Below are 21,245 nucleotides of genomic sequence, written 5' to 3' on the forward strand. Positions count from 1 at the left end.
CTTCCTGCTGTTTATAAATGGCAGATCAGAATAAGGCTACATTAACACAACCGATCCATTTTTGCGGTCTGCAAAAACCAGTCCGTTTTTTTTCACGGGTGCATCCGTGTGGCATCCGTTTCCGTTCCGTAGACGGTCCGTATGTCATCTGTTTGTCATCCGTGTGCCTTCCGTTTTTTTTGTGTACTGCAAAAAAACTGAAGGAGGGTAAATGCATAAATTTACCCAGGATCCATAGCTTCATCCTACATGAGGCGGTCACATGTTCACTCCAGTGCCATTTTCTACTGCTTTTCACAGCGTAGAGCGCTCTGGTGATTTTCTTGTGCTTGTGCACGTCATATCAGTCTTTTCTGTCATTATAATGGCAGAAAGACACATAATGTCCCACTCTCCTGCATTTTGTAATTTTGCACCCTTTGGTGCCTTTCATGTGGCACTAAGGAGTGCTTAGCTTTGTATTTAGCCAAAAAAATGAAAAAAAAAATGACGTAGGGTTTCCCCTAGTTTTGTAGCCAGCTAGGGTAAAGCAGACGGCTGCAGCCTGCAGACCACAGCTGGTAACCTCACCTTGGCTGGTAATCCAAAACTGAGGGCACCCCACGCTGTTATTTTAAATTAAATAAATAATAAAAAAAAAAAACCACGTAGGGGTCCCCCCAAAATTGGATCACCAGCCAAGGTAAAGCAGACAGCTGGGGTCTGATATTCTCAGACTAGGGAGGTCCATTGTTATTGGACTCTCCCCAGCCTAAAAATAGCATGCCGCAGCCGCCCCAGAAGTGGCGCATCCATTAGATGCGCCAATCCTGGTGCTTCGCCCCAGCTCATCCCGCGCCCTGGTGCGGTGGCAAACGGGGTAATATATGGGGTTAATACCAGATGTGTAATGTCACCTGGCATCAAGCCCTGGGGTTGGTGAGGTCAGGCGTCTATCAGATACCCGAAAGACCAGAAAGAAAAACAAATCCAGGTCTGGTGTAATCCAAGGGGTTGCCATGATGATCCACACTGTCCCAGTCAATGAAGAGCAGAATTTTCCCCATTGGCTGGGAGAGCAATGCAACATCAATGGGTCAGCCCAGGTCACTGCAGGGCATGACAAGTGCTGCTGTTAGCGAGGTACATTACCTGCGCTGATCTCCTGCACACTGACAGCATCTGTCACTGAGTTCAATGACCGCCACCTTCATAGCCAAGTATCGCAAGAGGCCCGTGACGTCACCGCTAGTCAGTCTCGGGTCAGAAGCGAGAGAAGGTGATGTGACAAGCGGCGGCCATGGAGGACAGTGACAGCGCTGAGGTCGGGATGGCGGAACTTCATCACCGCAGGTAAGCCGAGCGGGACCATATGTGCAGAGTGCAGTGTGTGTGTGTGTGTGTGTGTGTGTGTGTACACGTACATGCCGCGTGCAGGAGGGGGCGGAGTGAGCTGAGCGGGGAAGTGTGGGCTTCCTGCACGTAACTAGGATAAACATCGGGTTACTAACCAAAGCGCTTTGGTTGGATACCCGATGTTTATCTTGGTTACCAGCTTCTGGCATGCTGCCAGCGAAGGCTCCTGCACACTGTAGCTGTAAAAAGCCCTGCTTTTTGCTGCTAGAACCGTTCTTGAACGTATCTAGAACTATCGAACTTTAGCAAAAAGCTCGAGTTCTAGTTCGATCTAGAACAGCCCCCAAAATCACTTGAACCGCGAACTGGAGAACCGCGAACCACGAACCGCGCTCAACTCTAGTCATCATGTCCATGTGCTTGTCCCCACAATTTCATGATTTTTTTTTTTTAGCAAATTTTAAATTATTTGAATAGACTTAGATCAAAGGGATAAGGTTTATTCTAGTGATGAGTCCCACTATGAGGTTACTAAACGTTTTGCATGCTCCTCTAAAAAATTAAATATGCTAATTGTCTCCAGAGAAAGAATAGAACTTGAATTCTAGTGCTACCTATTAGAAGTAGCAGTCCTAAAAGTCAATGTCATTCCTTTATCAAGCCTTGCCATATGAGTTAGGATATAAGCCAAATCAGAAACTCAATTTGCACATACAGTGTTTCAGAGTATTGTACCTTGTCAGTAGAAAGTATGAGATCTGATTTGGTAGGTGAGAGGCTAAGGGGCACTTTGCACACTACGACATCGCAAGCCGATGCTTGCGATGCTGAGCGCCATAGTCCCCTCCCCCGTCGCAGCAGCGATATCTTGTGATTGCTGCCGTAGCGAACATTATCGTTACGCCAGTTTCACATGCACTCACCTGCCCTGCGACGTCACTCTGGCCGGCAAACCGCCTCCTTATTGAGGGGGCGGGTCCTGCGGCATCATAGCGACATCACACGGCAGGCGGCCAATAGAAGCGGAGGGGCGGAGATGAGTGGGATGTAAACATCCCGCCCACCTCCTTGCTTCCACATAGCCGGCCGGGACGCAGGTAGGAGATTTTCCTCGCTCCTGCGGCTTCACACACAGCGATTTGTGATGCCACTGGAATGAGGAACAACATCGTAACATTGGTCATTTCCAAATTATGGAAATGACCAACGCTTCACCAATGATATGATTACGACGATTTTGCGCTTGTTAATCGTATCAAAAAGGCTTTACACACTACGATATCGTGTGTGACGCCGGATGTGCGTCACTTTCAATTTGACCCCACCGACATCGCACCTGCGATGTCGTAGTGTGCAAAGTGCCCCTAAGACTGGGATCTAAGGAGTAAGGTTTATCCTTGTGGAGAGTGACAGGCCAGTATGAAGAGACTTAAATGTCTTGCATGCTACTCTGGGTAATTAACTATGCAAATTGCATCTTCAGGGAAGAAGAGGATGGACTAGTATGTCTAATCCAATAGGAGGCACTAGAGTTCAAGTCCTCTTCCTCTCTGAAGAAGCAATTTGCATATTTAATTAACTAGGGGAGTATGCAAGGTGTTTAAGTTTACTCATATTGCCATGCCAGACCTGGCATGTCACTCTCCACAAGGAGAAACCTTACCCCTTAGATCGCAGTCTAAGCCTCTCACCCAGCGAAATCAGATCTCATACTTTGCACTTGTGCTGCCCCTAAGCAGGCGAACTGCTCGGATCCAGGATTGTTGTGGCTCGATGGTCCCCAGACCCAGGGCTTAGCGGCCACTCAATGAAGGGGGTCATTTCAAGGGAGTAATGTTCGTGACGCCACCTGCGGGTTGCGGTAATGGGAGTACTGCCGCTGCTGGAGGGAGGACCAGGGCAGATGGTGTGAAGCAGCAAGATGACAGTCCCTCCACAGTTAAGGAAGGCCCCAGTGCTTGGGTGATGAGGGAAGATGGGAGGCATGGTGCAGAGGCAGGTGTACTCACTGCGGGGGTTGATGCACTATACAGCGGAGATAAACTGAGGCACACACTGTTCTTAACCAAGTCTCTGTGTACAGCTGCCACTGCCGAGAGCCCGTCCAAGTACCCGGTCCCACCAATGTCATTTAGTGATTCGGAGCCTGCCTCTGTGCACAATTTGTTGTCCGTTGGTGGTCCCCGTGGCTTGAAGCTGTTGGGGGCCCTGCTCACTAGCCGTGCTCTTAAGGACTGGCACTTGAGACCTCAGTGGGTTGCTTTGTCTGGAAAACCCTGTCCCCCTCATTGTGATGATGCCCTCAATCTCTAAGCTCCTAGGAAGGTCCCTCAAGGCTCCCTTCCTCTGCAGGTTAATTGCCAGGCCGTTGAATCTGCTCCTGACCTAGGGTCCTGTACCCCGTCATGCTCGGTACCGGTAAGTTCTGTCAGTCCCTGAACCTGGTCACCGACTCCTCTGGTCCCGGATCACTGCTTGCGACCCAACTTCTCCTTACTAGTTTTCCCCGGGAGCTAACAGTCCAGCTCCTCTCACTTCGGGAGCCCTCACTATTCTCTCCTTCTCCCTCCCACCAGTCTACTTGACCCCTGGGTGGGTGGCCCTGTTCCAGCTAGACCAACCCACTGGTGTGTCTGACAAATTATGGTGTGAGGTGTGGGTTGAGATTTGTGGTGCAGATAGGAGTGACACCGATTTCCTGAGCACTTGGAACCATGGGGGGTAGGCACTGCACCCTGGGTAAGGATGCACTTCCCTGTAGCACCCTGATGTTTTCAGAGGCGCTACACACTGATGAGAAGCAATACCCTGAAACGCCGTGTCTGCAAATAGAGATTCTGGTTTGGCTTTACATCTTAAGTTATATGTAAAGGCTCATTAAAGGGTCAATGTTGACTTTTAGGACTGCTACTCCCAATAGGTGGCACCAGAGTTAAAGTTATTTTCCTTTCTGAAGAGGCATTTTACATATTGACTAGATTTAGTCATCTTTTGTTACAGATATATAACCAATGAATGCAAAAGCGCAGAACAATTGCACTGGTCACTACTTCCTCAAATTCCAGGGGTATTATGTTAACATTAATCAGTAATGCTATGAAAAGAAACCATGGGGCTCTAGACTAAAGGCCCCGTCACACTAAGCAACATCGCTAGCAACATCGCTAGCAACATCGCTGCTAAAGAACAACTTTTGTGACGTTGCTAGCGATGTTGCTGTGTGTGACATCCAGCAGCAACCTGGCACCTGCTGTGAGGTCGTTGGTTGTTGCTGAATGTCCTGGGCCATTTTTTAGTTGTTGCTGTCCCGCTGTGAAGCACAGATCGCTGTGTGTGACAGCGAGACAGCAACAACTAAATGTGCAGGCAGCAGGAGCCGGCTTCTGCAGAGGCTGGTAACCAATGTAAACATCGGGTAACCAAGAAGCCCTGACCTTGGTTACCCGATATCTACCTTTGTTACCAGCCTCCGCCGCTCTCACTGTCAGTGCCGGCTCCTGCTCTGTGCACATTTAGCTGCAGCACACATCGGGTTAATTAACCCGATGTGTGCTGTAACTAGGAGAGCAGGGAGCCAGCGCTAAGCGGTGTGCGCGGCTCCCTGATCTGTGCACATTTAGCTGCAGCACACATCGGGTAATTAACCCGATGTGTGCTGTAACTAGGAGAGCAGGGAGCCAGCGCTCAGTGTGCGCTGCTCCCTGCTCTCTGCACGTGTAGCTCCGTGCGCTGGTAACCAAGGTAAATATCGGGTTGGTTACCCGATATTTACCTTAGTTACCAAGCGCAGCATCTTCCACGTGGCGCTGGGGGCTGGTCACTGGTTGCTGGTGAGCTCACCAGCAACTCGTGTAGCGACGCTCCAGCGATCCCTGCCAGGTCAGGTTGCTGGTGGGATCGCTGGAGCGTCGCAGTGTGACATCTCACCAGCAACCTCCTAGCAACTTACCAGCGATCCCTATCATTGTTGGGATCGCCGGTAAGTTGCTTAGTGTGACTGGACCTTAAATGAACTTTCTAAATCAACTTAGGGGTGCTTCACACACAGCGAGCTCACTGCCGAGATCGCTGCTGAGTCACGCTTTTTGTGACGCAGCAGTGACCTCATTAGCGATCTCGCTGTGTGTGACAATGAGCAGCGATCTGGCCCCTGCTGCGAGATCGCTGCTCGTTACACACAGCCCTGGTTCGTTTTCTTCAAAGGCGCTCTCCCACTGTGACACACAGATCGCTGTGTGTGACAGCGAGAGAGCGACAAATGAAGCGAGCAGGAGCCGGCGTCTGACAGCTGAGGTAAGCTTGTAACCAAGATAAACATCGGGTAACCAAGGTGGTTACCCGATATTTACCTTAGTTACCAGCCTCTGCAGCTCTCACGCTGCCTGTGCTGCCGGCTCCGGCTCTCTGCACATGTAGCTGCTGTACACATCGGGTTAATTAACCCGATGTGTACAGCAGCTAGGAGAGCAAGGAGCCAGCGCTAAGCAGTGTGCGCGGCTCCCTGCTCTCTGCACATGTAGCTGCTGTACACATCGGGTTAATTAACCCGATGTGTACTGTAGCTAGGAGAGCAAGGAGCCAGCGCTAAGCAGTGTGCTCGGCTCCCTGCTCTCTGCACATGTAGCTGCATTACACATCGGGTTAATTAACCCGATGTGTACTGTAGCTAGGAGAGCAAGGAGCCAGCGCTCAGTGTGCGCGGCTCCCTGCTCCCTGCACACACAGCTAAGCGGTGTGCGCTGGTAACTAATGTAAACATCGGGTAACCATACCCGATGTTTACCTTAGTTACCAGTCTCCGCAGCTTCCAGACGGCGGCTCCGTGCAAGCGCAGCGTCGCTTGCACGTCGCTGCTGGCTGGGGGCTGTTCACTGGTCGCTGGTGAGATCTGCCTGTTTGACAGCTCACCAGCGACCATGTAGCGATGCAGCAGCGATCCTGACCAGGTCAAATCGCTGGTCGGATCGCTGCTGCATCGCTAAGTGTGAAGGTACCCTTAGATTTATAAAATTTTCAAACATCCTTCATCCTAGAGTATTACAAATGCTTAGGACACTACAAGAAGACACAGATAAAATCATCTAACTGGTTGAGTTGAAGGCTAGCACTGCCCATGGGTTTTAATTTAAAAGACACACATACAAACTAACACACTAATGAGTGCAGATAAGAAGAGGAAATTGATGGATGTCTCTAGGGGAAACGAACTTTATCATTGTCTAATTCTGCACTTCACTTTGGGTTTTCTATTCACTGAAGAGGATATAATTGCACATCTCATGTTAGTAAACTTGTGAATTGGATGAATGAAAAATAATCAAATTAATTAACTAAAATATTATTTATACACAATGCAACTATATATATAAAAAAAACTTTAATAATTAGTTAAACTCTATAGGACCAATTCATCAAGAATATTATTATACAGCTTTTTGGCGTAAAACTGCTTGCGGGGTAACAAGTTCATCAAAATTCAAACCACAATAATAGCATAAATTAAGACGGAAATGTAGTCTAGAACCTATTTCCATACATCTCTTACCCTTAAGAGGGCTTTACATGCAATGACATCGCTAACGAGATGTCGTTGGGGTCACGGAATTCGCGACGCACATCCATTTTCGTAAGCGATGACATTGCGTGTGACAGCTACGAACGTCTGTTAACGATCAAAAATACTCACCTAATCGTTGATCGTTGACACGTCGTTCATATTCCAAATATCGTTGCTGTTGCAGGACGCAGGATGTTCATCGTTCCTGAGGCAGCACACATCGCTACGCGTGACACCCCAGGAACGATGAACAACAATCTACCTGCGTCCTGCCGGCAACGAGGTGGGCATGTCGTTAATGCGGCTGGTCTCCGCCCTTCCGCTTCTATTGGCGGGCCACTGTGTGATGTCGCTGTGACGGTGAACGAACCTCTTCCTTAACAAAGAGGTTGTTCGCCGCCCACAGCGATGTCGCTAGGAAGGTAAGTATGTGTGACGGGTGCTAGCGATTTTGTCCGCCACGGCCAGCGATCGTCCCATGATGCACAACCGACAGGGGCAGGTGCTTTCACGAGCGACAACGCTAGCAATGTCGCTGCGTGTAAAGTAGCTTTTAGGCACAGCACCTGAAAGATGAGCCAATTTTATCAAGGGGCACATACCTGGTTGCTAAGTTAAACTCTGGTTGTATATATAACCTGTTTGGAATATAATATAAGCAGATTTTTTTTTATCTTACTATTGGAAAGTGGCATGTTGGCATTTAATTAGGATGTTGGATCAGTGTCTTTACATGGCCTTGCACCCAAGAAAGATGTACTTGCAGACATGGTGACCTGACATGTTTTCATTACATGATTAACAGTGAATATTTCATTAGAAAAGGTAAAGAACATTGTCACTTGGTTGATCAAAAGGATTTATTTAATATGTGTTAGTTCTACCATCCTTTATCTTTATTCCCGCTGACATTTTACATCAGGGCACAGTTGGAAGACTCCTATTAACATTAAATTGTGTCCAGGATCTGCATATGTTTATCCAACTGTGTCTTATAGGAAGCTTTAAATCTTTCAAAAGAAAGTCTGAAATATCAAAATCTGCAACATGGTTATGAAGTGGGCATATGGCAGTATGGAAGGCACTGGTAAGTAGCAGTGACTGATTTCTTAAGAGAAAGACCTAAGTACTTAGTCTAAAAATATAAAAAGAAACAAACAGGATTATTCCCTGAGCTTTGGACATGGACTACCTTGCATCATCATTTTTTAAAGGAGGTTTAGTCACACACCGAGCGTTGTGAGAGCGTTCAGACCAACCGAAGTTAGAGTCACAATGAAAACACAGCTCAAAAATACCACAGACAAGGAGGACACTGGGGAAACAATAACAAAATGGGCCTTGGCACTAGTGAGAGGGTAGATGTACCCCTCCTATCCTCACCTGTAGCTGTCCTTGCTCTCCTAGCCAGTCCTTCCACAGTTTTCGCAACTGTCACCGAGCAGCACCCTGTGTCCCTAGGAAACCCAATAGAGGCCCTGAATAGTGAGAAGCGGATGAGGTTCACTAAACCCACCGCTGCACTAAAGAGACAAAAGGGTAATGGACACAAACAGGGATTAAATAACCAAAATGGATAGAATACGACTCCAGGAAAGTCCACAGCAGCTCCTTCCACCAAGTCAGCTTTCATAAAAATGGCTTTGTATAGTCAACAAAGCTTGCTGGGGAAACCTAGCTATTTAAGGACAAGGGGATGTGGCTATAGAGTAGCTGCAGCTGACCTTAATTGCAGGAGAGCTGCTAACAGAAAAACTGACAATTAACTACTTCAGAACCAAAGGAAATGAAACCACATTTCTATGCAGAGTCCTAGATAGAGATACGTGGCTCCAGTCCTCAATCTGCCACTAGTCTCCAAAAACAAAGAGATGACAGTGACAGGTTTTCTCACTAAATATATTTTGACAGGTAATGATCTCTTGGATCTGACTATTGGGACCTTTAATAATTGGGAACTGGGATGTAAAAGCTCCATGTGAGAAGAAGCAATAGTGTGCATCTGTGACCACCACTACATTCACTTCTCTAGGTCAAATAGAACAACTATCTCTGATTTTAGAGGGAAAGAAAAACATTTTGCGTCTGTACTTAATGTAGTTATATCTCTTGTAGCTACTGGGACATAATAGAGAACCTGACTGCTCCAACATTATCTAAATAATCTTAAAGATAATCTGTCTGGTGGATTTCATAGCCTAAAATATTTGTTCGTACTTGCAGCTCTTTCAAATACAAGTTCAGCAATAGCTTTACATGGCCAAACTGCTCCTCGGTTACTAATAAATCAGCATAGGAATTGATATGCAATAGAGGCTGCAGAACTATTTGTAGATTTAAAGCCTCTGTCACTCCAGCTCTATTCCATCCAGCGCCACCTCCTTCTGCTTTATCGGCAGCATCTATGATGTGTGAGTTCAGGCATCAGTCAAACAGGAGGCGGCAGCGCTGGGTAGGGAATAGAACTGGAGTGACAGTGGCTTCAGATCTACAAACAATTCTTCAGCCTTGTTTGCATATTAATTCAAATGCTGATTGCTCAGTAATAGAGGATTGAACTGACTATGTAAAGATATTGCAGGACTTGACTTATAAAGTGCTATATGTGAATATAAATAACTTGGGATGTGAAATCCTGCTGACAGATTCCCTTTAACATTTAGATATCTGCATACAGTCACATTTCGGTGGAACCTTTCAATGGGAGCTTAAAATAATGGCTATCTGTCTGGATCTTGTTAATCAGTATTCCGTTTTTTCCCATCACATCTTGTTTTATTTATGCTTTATATTCTTTTCAAAGATATATTTTGATTTAAAATTACATGAGATAGAAATCACATTTCCTTCACCCAGGAAAATATTAGTACGGCCTAGATTGTGTTTGTTGGATTGTTTTCTTTGAGCAGTCTTATTGCTTGAGCCCTAAATGAGATTGAAATATCTGTAGACGGTGCAGCTTTGAACTTGTGAAATTCAAGTCAGACACATGTGGGCAGATTCTGAGGTTGCAGAATAATATTCATCGTGTAACCATATAGGCACAAATAGCTCTGCTCCTTACCCAGAGATGTGCGGTTAGGTTACTGATCATAATGGTGATCTGGAGGCACAAGGACTACACAGCATTAGAGATTTTAGATAAGCATAGAGAAACTTTGTTTAAATATAACTTTTAATGTTTCTATTAAAAATTACCTGTGGAGGTAGCCAAATATGATAACACCAAAACAAGTGAAAAATCAAAAGATCACAATTGCTCACACCTAACAATTATGTATTGTCACTATACAATTATGTAGTGCCTGTTAAGTCAGTTGCTTAAAGGGAACCAATCACCAAGATTTTCGTATATCAGCTAAAGCCAGTGCTATACTGGCACTATCAGGCTGATTCTATACATACCTGTAGTGGTCAGCTCAGATGTTTAGGTTTTGAAATCCAAGAAAGTAAAATTTGTAAAATCGTCAGACTGCTTGTGAGAACTGCAGCCACACAACAGCTCCTATTGAGCTGTTGTCCTCTTACATTCTTCGGAGAAACCTCTGATTTCCAGGGAAGGTGTGAGTACTGCAGCCCAATAAACTGTAAGAAACGTATGTTAAAAACATTAGTTATTAGTTATGTAGCAACAAAAGAACAACAAGAGTTAGCACTACAACTGTACACAACAATAATATCACAGCCAAAAGTAGGCCTAAACAAATCCACTTTTACAATTCCTCTTTGTAGAGCATTTTGCCTTTGGAGATGCTCTGCTGCGCTTTCCTGAGTTACTGAGCTAGCAGCCTGATTGACAGCGCAGGATTCCATGTTGGTGCTGAGCTTTCCTGAGTTACTGAGCTAGCAGCCTGATTGACAGCGCAGGATTCCATGTTGGTGCTGAGCTTTCCTGAGTTACTGAGCTAGCAGCCTGATTGACAGCACAGGATTCCATGTTGGTGCTGATCTCTTAGCTGTTCCACCTTCCTGGTAATTGCTCAGGCTTCTTTACTGAGCCTGCTTGCCCAGAACCTTGCCAGTTGTATTCTCTTGTTCTGCAGTTGTGCTGTTGGCTTGTGTCTCTGTGAGTGTTCTGATCTTGGTTTTCTGACACCAGACTGTTATTTGACTTCTCTCTGCCCGCTCCCTGTTCCTGTTGTGACCTTCTGCCTTCTGAACTGGGAACGTTCCCTGACCATGTCTCGGTTTTCTCCCTGAACCTGTTACGTGCTCTCCTAGATTTGTGACCCTCGTATATTGACCTGACTATGCCTTTTCTTACTTCTTGTGCTCATACGTGTCTTCCCATTACCAGACCCTAGCTTTCCTGACTATTCTTCCGTCCATACTACCCATAAGTAGTGATTAGCATCAAAACAACCTCTCCAGGCCAGGTATAGTCAAGCTATAGCTGGCACCATAAGAACAGTGCAGCCAGCATATATAGCAGGAGAGTGAATGTGACTGGCTCTCCCATAGCATGTGGCCAAAGAGACTATTAAGCAGTTCAGCAGAGAGTAACTGTTGCTAGCCTTCCCAAAAACCACACAGGTCTGAGAGTTGACATCCTGCACTGATCAAAAACATCAGGGAAGTTAGCAGGAAGAGTGCAGGAACCTGAAATTTTCCCAGATCCTGATGCTGCCATGACAGTTGGCAAAAACCTTCTTGTGACATAATGTGAGTCTCAGGAGACCGTATGACATAACATAGTGCCTGTACAGGTGGTCAGCATAGGGTGTTTTTGTTTTACAAGTGGCAAAATAGCATTTAAGATAAAGTTGTCTTAATAGTGGAAAACTCCTTTAGGGCCTCATCCACATTAGTCTTAAGTATTAGCTGAAATTTGATGCATATTGGGGCCTCCTAATTCTCCCCAACAGATGATGTTCTGGCTAGATAACGATGAAGCAGTTAAAATTGTAATGCTTGATCCTTTTTTGTTATTCCATTCGAAAGGTTAACAGCCGAATGCGCTGTACGCAGTGGAGTTCTCCATTCTCCTCTGTGAAAACACATGAATGCTTGACAGAGCGGAGTGCATGGTCATCAGCCACTATATGTGTACAGACAGCTTTAGTACTAGATTATCTTGTTTAGCTTGTAAACAGAACGCGGTAAATTTCCTCATTTTCTCCCACCCGCTCCCCGACCCCTTCCTCCAAGTTATGTTAATCTCACGTGTATGGTGACTGCAAACTTTGGGATTACTATTAGACTTAAGTGAATTTTATTGTATTTCAGAATTGGACATCTGCCATTTACAAAATGCCAAAACACAATCACTTGGGTTAATATTCTAGAGCTTATTATTGAGTGCAGCTTAAAGTTCAGCTTCTTTACAAAGATGTGATTATACCAGAATTTAATTCATCCTGACATATATGTCTATGAAATTTGCAGACAAATAATATTTCATCCATGTTTGCTTTTTGCGGATAGAAAATCAAATCTGATTACGGAGTCATGTAGGTCTATAGAGAGCAGATAGCTCCCGATCACTCGCATGATAAATTCCTAATAATGCAAATCCTGCTACTTTCAGCATTAAACAAACACTCCTACACGGAGGACATTAACTTGGCTAAGACTAAAATGTTAACTCAGACTATTGGGTTAGGTCTTAATGAGAATGCTATGGACATGTAAGGAAAATATAGACTGATCAAACACAGATTACTCAGTTCGATGTCTTATTATTTTGACAGAGAAATGTAAAATTTCTCGTCACTAAACAGCAGGTTATTGCCAAGCCAACATGAGTCATGGAAGGATTTCACAACTCTGAATCCTGTGGGTGGTTTTGTACCCATTACATATTTAAAAGCACAAATTTAAAAAAAAAATACAATTATGTTCTTTTTCCAAGTCTCTCACTCTCAAGAAGAAAAGAACTGATAGATCAAAATATGAAACCAAAAGGTTGAGCATGACGTGAAATATAGCAATTGTATTATACACAGTGTATATTCAGTATCCATATGCATAAAATTATGAAACATACTGACAATGATTCATGAAAGTGTTTTCCATAGATTTATGTGTCAAACACTTTGATAAGTTGCACACTATTTTTGATACTTTTGGTGTTTTCTCACCATCTTGACTCTGAGCTCTGTCATGATGGGTGAACCTGGAGCGGGACAGGGGCAGAACAAGAGTGTGAAGCTACAGCTCTACTAATTCATGATGAACTATGGAATACAGAATGCCAGAAAGCTTATGCCAGTCCCTGACTGGAGTAAGATTTGTGGCAAGGCGTAGAGAGGCCCATTCTAATGTTTAGATACAACTGATTAATAAAAGGCATGTGCCTCTTAACGAATCAGGAGCATCTGACTCCCATCACGCCCCTCATCAAGACAGACATGAGCAATGCCAGTCTATGTTCCTGCAGGTAATTACTTTAAAAATCACTCTGGTAAAAGTAAGCAAATGTCATGAATTGAAATAGGTTGTCCAGTATCATAGCTGCTTTTTTTAATCATGTTATGTGCTTTTCCAATACATATACTCCTGAGGAAGCCATGTATTGGTGGCTATACACATGGGGTCTCCCTCACCCCTACCTTCTTGCCTCACAGACTCCTAGAGCTGTCTCTCTTTTTTTTGCCTGTCTAATCATGGTGTATCTTTGCCCAGCCCCTAGCTGTTAGAGGTATCAGTGGTGCACCTGCTTATCTATTCTCTTTGCTTGTTATTTTGTCATTCTAGTGCTTCTGGCAGTCTTCACCACCTACAGGAAAATGGGCTTCTTTTACATTATTTAGGCTATTTAGCACCGTTGCATTTATGGATTTTAGGTACAACTGTGTGTGTATATATATATATATATATATATATATATATATATATATATATACAGGGTCATCAAAAAGTAGGTGAACAGTTTGTGTAATAGGGTTATCAAACATGGTGTAAAGTGAAACTGACTCAGTTGCCCGTAGCATCCATTCAGATTGCACTTTTCATTCCCCACAGATTCTTTGGAACATGAAAGGGGGAATCTGATTGGTTGCTAAGGGCAACTCAGTCAGTTTCACTTTACACCATGTTACACCTATTACACATACTGTCCACCTACTTTTGGACAATCCTGTATATACACCATGTGCAGAATTATCAAGCAAATGAGTATTTTGATCACATGATACTTTTTATACATGTTGTCCTATTCCAAGCTGTATAGGCTTGAAAGTCAACTACCAATTAAGTAAATCACGTGATGTGCATCTCTGTAATGACGAGGGGTGTTGTGTAATGACATCAACACCCTATATAAGGTGGGCTTAATTATTAGGCAACTTCCTTTCTTTTGGCAAAATGGGTCAGAAGAAGAGAGATTTGACGGGCTCTGAAAAGTCCAAAATTGTGAGATGTCTTGCAGAGGGATGCAGCAGTCTTGAAATTGCCAAACTTTTGAAGCGTGATCACCAAACAATCAAGTGTTTCATGGCAAATAACCAACAGGGTCGGAAGAAGCGTGTTGGACAAAAAAGGCGCAAAATAACTGCCCATGAATTGAGGAAAATCAAGCGTGAAGCTGCCAAGATGCCATTTGCCACCAGTTTGGCCATATTTCAGAGCTGCAACATTACTGGAGCATCAAAAAGCACAAGGTGTGCCATACTTAGGGACGTGGCCAAGGTAAGAAAGGCTGAAAAACGACCACCTTTGAACAAGAAACATAAGATAAAATGTCAAGACTGGTCCAAGAAATATCTTAAGACTGATTTTTCAAAGGTTTTATGGACTGATGAAATGAGATTGACTCTTCATGGCCCAGATGGATGTGCAGAGGCTGGATCAGTAAAGGGCAGAGAGCTACACTCCGACTCAGATGCCAGCAAGGTGGAGGTGGGGTACTGTTATGGGTTGGTATCATCAAAGACTTATGGGACCTTTTCAGGTTGAAGATGGAGTGAAGCTGAACTCCGAGACCTACTGCCAGTTTTTGGAAGACAACTTCTTCAAGCAGTGGTAAAGGGAGAAGTCGGTATCATTCAAGAAAAACATGATTTTGATGCAGGACAATGCTCCATCATATGCATCCAACTACTCCACAGCGTGGTTGGCCACTAAAGGTCTAAAAGATGAAAAAATAATGGCATGGCCCCCTTGTTCACCTGATATGAACCCCATAGAGAACCTGTGGTCTCTCATAAAATCTGAGATCTACAGGGAGGGAAAACAGTACACCTCTCGGAACAGTGTCTGGGAGGCTGTGGTGGCTGCTGCACGCAATGTTGATCATAAACAGATCAAGCAACTTACAGAATCTATGGATGGTAGGCTGTTGAGTGTCATCATAAAGAAAGGTGGCTATATTGGCCACTAATTTTTTGGGGTTTTGTTTTTGCATGTCACAAACATTTATTTCAAAATTTTTTGCAGTTATATTGGTTTACCTGGTGAAAATAAAGTGAAAGTGAAATGGGAATATATTTGGTTTTTATTAAGTTGCCTAATAATTCTGCACAGTAATAGTTACCTGCACAAACAGATATCCTCCTAAGATAGCCAAATCTAAAAAAAAAACCACTCCAACTTCAAAAAATATTAAGCTTTGATATATATGAGTCTTTTAGGTTGATTGAGAACATAGTTGTTGATCAAAAATAAAAAAAATCCTCTAAAATACAACTAACTAATAATTCTGCACACGGTGTGTAGCTAAGATGATTTCAGTATTTGTCTGCATTTAGCATTTATTATTTGTCTGTTTAGCATATTTAGTTTGGGGTATTTTAGCTGTCTTGCACAGCCGATTTTTGTAAGCTTTGAGCTGTTTTAATTGATTTTACTCATTATGTGTGTGTGTTTTTGGCTCCGATTGTACCTTAATAAAAATTAATATTTTTCATGTATACTTGGTGATCCGCTTTTTATGGCATACCCTTTTTTTCTTCTGATTGTTCTTTTCAATGCATCCATTATGTTATTTTAGCAATATTACCTTTTATTATGCTCTAGCAGCACTTTTTCATAGCTGGCTGAAGCTTCGGTGGTGTTAATTGACAATATCCTCTCTCCTGACTACCTGTGTTTTATTGCTACAAGTTCCATCATGCATTGCAGTGGCCTGTAATGGCACCTAATCCACCCAATCAAAACTCCGCCCAAACCACTCCCTCCTCTCCTTCCTCTATCTTCAATCTCTTACATCTTATAGTGACACAGTCCAAGCACCGACTTCTGATGAGAGTGAGGTCATGTCAGTGTCACAAACATCAGCATCAAGCACTGCACATCCATAGGATTAAAGCTTTTGAATTTTTCTCTTTATGATATACTTTATAGTATATATATTTTAGTATGGATTTATAATATAGAGATTTTACTGTACATATATATCTCCTTAATGATGGAAATATATGTAAATGCACAGTACGTGTGTGTGTGTGTGTGTGTGTGTGTGTATGTATGTTTATGAGTATGTATGTGTGTGTATAAGTTTTATATGCATGTAACCTGATCTGATAGCAACTCATAATGCACATTTTCACCTGCTGTGGAGGTGGCAGTAGCACTCTCACCTCCCAGGCCCAGATTTCTCTAATGGTATGTCAACCTTGATATACATACAAATATACAAATATGTTTTCTTATATACATACACATAAAAATATATGTGTACTCATATATATGAAAATAAGAGTATTATTTATTTTTTGGTGCTAAAAGATTCCTTTTGGGCTTATTTTCTGGGAATTTCTTTTATTTTGTAATTGTGTCAGTGACTGGATTTGCTGTTAATGAAAAATGAATATTTACCCCTTCCCCGCCCATAATATGTATGTTTCTGTAAGCCCTGGAAGCTTATATTCACATTCTGGCTAGTTAAAGGAATGAATATTCATCCCTCATTCCTGCCCATAATCCTGCCCACCCCTCAGCTGGCATCATTGATTGGAGCTTGTGCTAATGAAAAAAATGAATATTCACCCCTTTCTCCGTTCAGCCCTCTGCCGGTGCCATTGATTTGAAGTTGTGTTATTGATATAATGAATATTCACCCACTTCCCCATCCACCCCTGTGTGCCGGGTGTCAGTGATTCACTTCTCAGACTGTCATCGAAGGATCGCAGGGCAATACTCGCACAGGCCGATGGTTACTCTCACCCTAGAGCTGCCGGCCAATGCAAGCAATGCCCTGCAATCTTTCAATGACAGTCTGAGTGAATCATTGATATCTGACACAGAGGGGTAGGCAAATCCCACTCTCTGTCATCTCTTTCCTACATGATAGAATTAGTGTGCACACAGCCGGTTAAATTAAGAGGTGCTGGTAGATGGGATATAGCTTCCCAGGTAGTATATAATAAAGTTCACCGCACTCTCCAATAGTTTTTCATGTAACAGTGAGATTTATTTAGAAATATAGACGGACAGTAGAAGGCAAGGGGAAAAGCAACTACAACGTTTCGACCTGTAAGGTCTTTATCAAAAAATCGCTTGATGCAATGTGATCTGGGCGCTCCCACGCCTGTGTCCCAGCTGATCCATCAGTGTGTCACGATATGAATTACATCACCTTCTTCCCTGCGCAGCCCCCTCTGTATACAGCTCCAAGCAGCCCACCATCATGCAGCAGCATAATAACAGTATAAAAATTATTTACATAGCACCAAACATATTCCTCAGCAATTTATCAATTCAGAGGGGATTTGTACAGCCAATATAAGACATTACAGAATAACAAAATTCAACAGACACCAAGAGGAGTGAGGGCCCTGTTTGCAAAGTAAAAATCCATGAGGAAATAGGGGAGGCACAAAAGGAAAATTGGGGGGAACTTGTCAAATATGGTCCAGCCATCAATATAATAATAGAGAATTCAAATATAGCTGCATGAATCGGTCACCAGGCAAAATTTATATAAGTACAAATACAGAGTGTAAAAAAGTACATGGAGATTATGCAGTCAAATGATACAGGGGACCAGAATTGGAAGAAAATTTTGTAAAGGGCAGAATGGCGATAGTTAGATGAGTGAGGTGAGGTGATAGACTAATCTAAAGAAATGCCATTTAAGGCCCACATTACTCAGTTCACAGGACATACCCCCAAGCATGCAGCACCACCCCATTTTTCACTCAACCTCCCCAGCATGCAACTTCACTCAAGCAATATTAATCCCTCTCCTATGGAAGCCCCCACCCCAATAAGCAGCACCACATAAGTAGCAGCAGCCCTTTCCTTGTTCACTCCTTTAACATTAAGCCCCCATATACTAACATCATCCATGTTTTTGCCCCTAAAAAAAACATTCTAAGACCACTCACACTAAAGGTCACTTTACATGCAACATGCTAACGAGAAGTCGTTGGGGTCACGGAATTCGTGACGCACATCCGGCCTCGTTAGCGACGTTGTTGCGTGTGAAACGCAGGAAAGACCGTTAACGATCAAAAATACTCACCATATCATTGACACGTTGTTCTAATCTCAAATATCGTTGCTGCTACAGGTATGATGTTCGTCGTTTCTGTGGCAGCACACATCGCTATGTGTGACACCGCAGGAACGAGGAACAACATCGTACCTGCGGCCGCCACCAATGAGGAAGGAGGAGGTGGGCGGGATGTTACGGCCGCTCATCTCCGCCCCTCCGCTTCTATTGGACGGCTGCTTAGTGACGCCGCTGTGACGCCAAACTAACCGCCCCCTTAGAAAGGAGGCGGTTCGTTGGCCACAGCGACGTCGCTAGACAGGTAAATATGTGTGACGGGTGTTAGCAATGTTGTGCGCTACGGGCAGCGATTTGCCCGTGACGCACAACCGACGGGGACGGGTGCTTTCACCAGCGAAATCGCTAGCGATGTCATTGTGTGTAAAGTGGCCTTAAGACCTATGTAAAAAGAAGGAAACCTCATTCCATCTCTAAACAGCTCCATAGTGTAGCCCCTCTGTCCTCTTAGGGTCTATTCTCCAAGCACATCATCTCTTCTTCAGCAGTCACAGTACAAGGCTGTTTACTGATATATGGTTTGCACTAGATAGAGGTCCCCTCCTGTGACAACATCCCCTCTCAGGAGCAACTCCAGTCTAGACCCGACACTCTATGCTTCTTGTGTGTACTGGCTGCAGGTGTTTGAGAGGTGGTTAAAAATCTCCCACAGTTCAATCAATGAGGGTGATGTGTCCACATTCTAAGTTAGACTGGGTCATGTTTTTGTGATGCAATGTCAACTTCTACAGCCCGGAAGTTGATATAACTTCACAAGATATGAGCACTTCTGGCATCCAGGGTCACATAATCAGCATTGAGAGCTCAGGTTAAGGATAGTGCCCCTGAGTGGCTGAAATGACAGCAGAAGGTATCTAAAGATATGTTTGTTTTAGTGGCTTCAATTGAATTGCACCACATGTAATGTAGTGGACAATTTTTGTATAGTAAGCCTGTCAGCGATTTTATGCCACGTGAAAAACAAGAATAGACAAGGTGCGCTCCTGTGTAGAATCCAGGTGTGAAATGGAACAGGGGTAAGTGATCGGGAATAGTCTGAGTGAGGTTCCCGCTGAATGCGTGGCTCACTCATTCTCTGTATAGACTTGCAGACCGGGTCTGTGATTGGATTGCAGTCAGATGCTGGGGGCGCATCTGACTGCAACCAATCACAGATGAAAGCAGTGAATATGGAATGAGCGGGGAACTGGAGGAACTGTGGGAGTCGGGGATTCGGTAAATATAGCTCACCTGCTACAATCCTCTTGTCCCCAGCACCATTTAAGTACCGGCCAGATACGCTGGATCAGTTCTGGGTATCTAGTGACAGGTGGACTCGCAGAGTATCTGTCACTGAGGTGAAAACCGTAGCAAAAGCGCTGAAAAGAATTGACATGTTCATTCTTTTCAGAACGCAGCAAAACCGGAGGTATTTCACAAAACTGTCAGGAAAATATTCTGACATGTTTGTTTGTGTGTGCATGTGATTTCAGAAATCTCATAGACTTTGCAGGGACTGTAAAAAGCAGCGTTTTATTAGCTTGGATTCGTATAAAACCAAGGCAAATCTGCAGCTAAAAAACTCTGCAAAAATGCCCAATTTGAACATACCCTAACATTGATGGCCTATCCTTATGATAGGTTATCAATGTCTGATCGGCCGAGGTCTGACACGAGGCACCACTGCAGATGAGCAGTTCTTGATGCAGGTGGCAGAAGTGTGTGGCTGGCAATGCTCAGTTTCAGAGCTGCTCCATCTTCGGATGGCCGGGTACTGTACATCTGCCTTCTAAAGGATTTGCCCTTTTAGGAATAATTTGCATAATATAGTTTCTTAATGTAGTTTTTTTTTTTAACCAAGATATCATTTTTATGACTATTTAGATTTCTACCTTTTGTTAAATAAAATGTACTTTCTTGTCATTGTAGGTAATACAGCTATAGTGTACATTGAAGTGCGGGATGAAAATGATCATGCACCACAATTTTCAAAAAAGCTCTATCTGGGAGGAGTGTCGGAAGATGCCAGGATGTTTGCATCAGTGCTTAAAGTCAAGGTAAGAGCTTAAACTAAGGAAAAATCTCCATTGTTAGATGTGATAGAACAATTTAAATCTTTATATAAAGAAATAGTTATTTTCTTAGCATGAAACATATTAAAGATCACAGCTTGATGTTTTTAAATGACTTTGCTTCATGAAATAGACAATAGGTATTGATTTTAAAAGAATGACATAAAGCACCGGATACAGTGAATACAAAGCTTTTTAAGCTTCAGAAGTTATGTGGGTAGATGCCGTGTAACTTTTTATCTGCTGCATTATTTCTTGTACGCACTGGGGAGATGGAGCTGTGAGACATATGAATAGAAAAAAATATATCCATCTTTGCTTGTGTCAGTTTTTGTGTGGTAACCCAGAATTATACATCTGTTAATACTCTAGGCCAATAGTAATGTTTTAGACTGGCTACCGGAGGAACCGTCAGTAATACCAGTCCTGGCTGCGGTTACCTGCATTGAACTCCTCAGCTCTCACCTGTGCTCCTGAGTGCAGCCTGGACTGAACTCGGGGTTTGCAGGACTGAACTGCAAGTGCCAACTGATTTCCTGGCAATTGCTGTTCAGTTCCTGGCAGCTGCGGAAAGGCCGGGCTGAACTCCGGAGCTCAGGCAAGAGCACCAGAGATCACCCCGGCCTGTCTGCAGCTGTGACATGAACTGAACCGTAATCACCGTGGAATCATTCTGCACTCATGGCTCAGTCCTGCAAACTCCGAGTTCAGTCCAGGCTGCACTCCGGAGCTCAGGTGAGAGCTCCAGAGTTTAATGCAGGTAACAGCAGCCAGGACAGGTATTACTGGCGACTCCTCTGGTAGCCAGTCTGACTCTATGTGTTAGTCAGAACCCCTAAATATTTGCCGC

The 21,245-nt window shown here is 43.8% G+C and overlaps 1 protein-coding gene across 1 annotated transcript in view; it reads left to right on the top strand.

The window, feature by feature from the left end:
• The window catches only part of PCDH15 (protocadherin related 15), a 2,365,808-nt gene that overhangs the window by 1,977,108 nt on the left and 367,455 nt on the right, over positions 1-21,245 (top strand). Inside the window, exon 27 of the mRNA XM_075348720.1 lies at positions 20,253-20,380. Coding sequence (XP_075204835.1) covers positions 20,253-20,380 — 128 coding nt within the window. The remainder of the gene's footprint in view (positions 1-20,252; positions 20,381-21,245) is intronic.

This window comes from Anomaloglossus baeobatrachus, chromosome 5 (genome assembly GCF_048569485.1).
Source record: "Anomaloglossus baeobatrachus isolate aAnoBae1 chromosome 5, aAnoBae1.hap1, whole genome shotgun sequence".
Lineage (NCBI taxonomy): Eukaryota > Metazoa > Chordata > Amphibia > Anura > Aromobatidae > Anomaloglossus > Anomaloglossus baeobatrachus.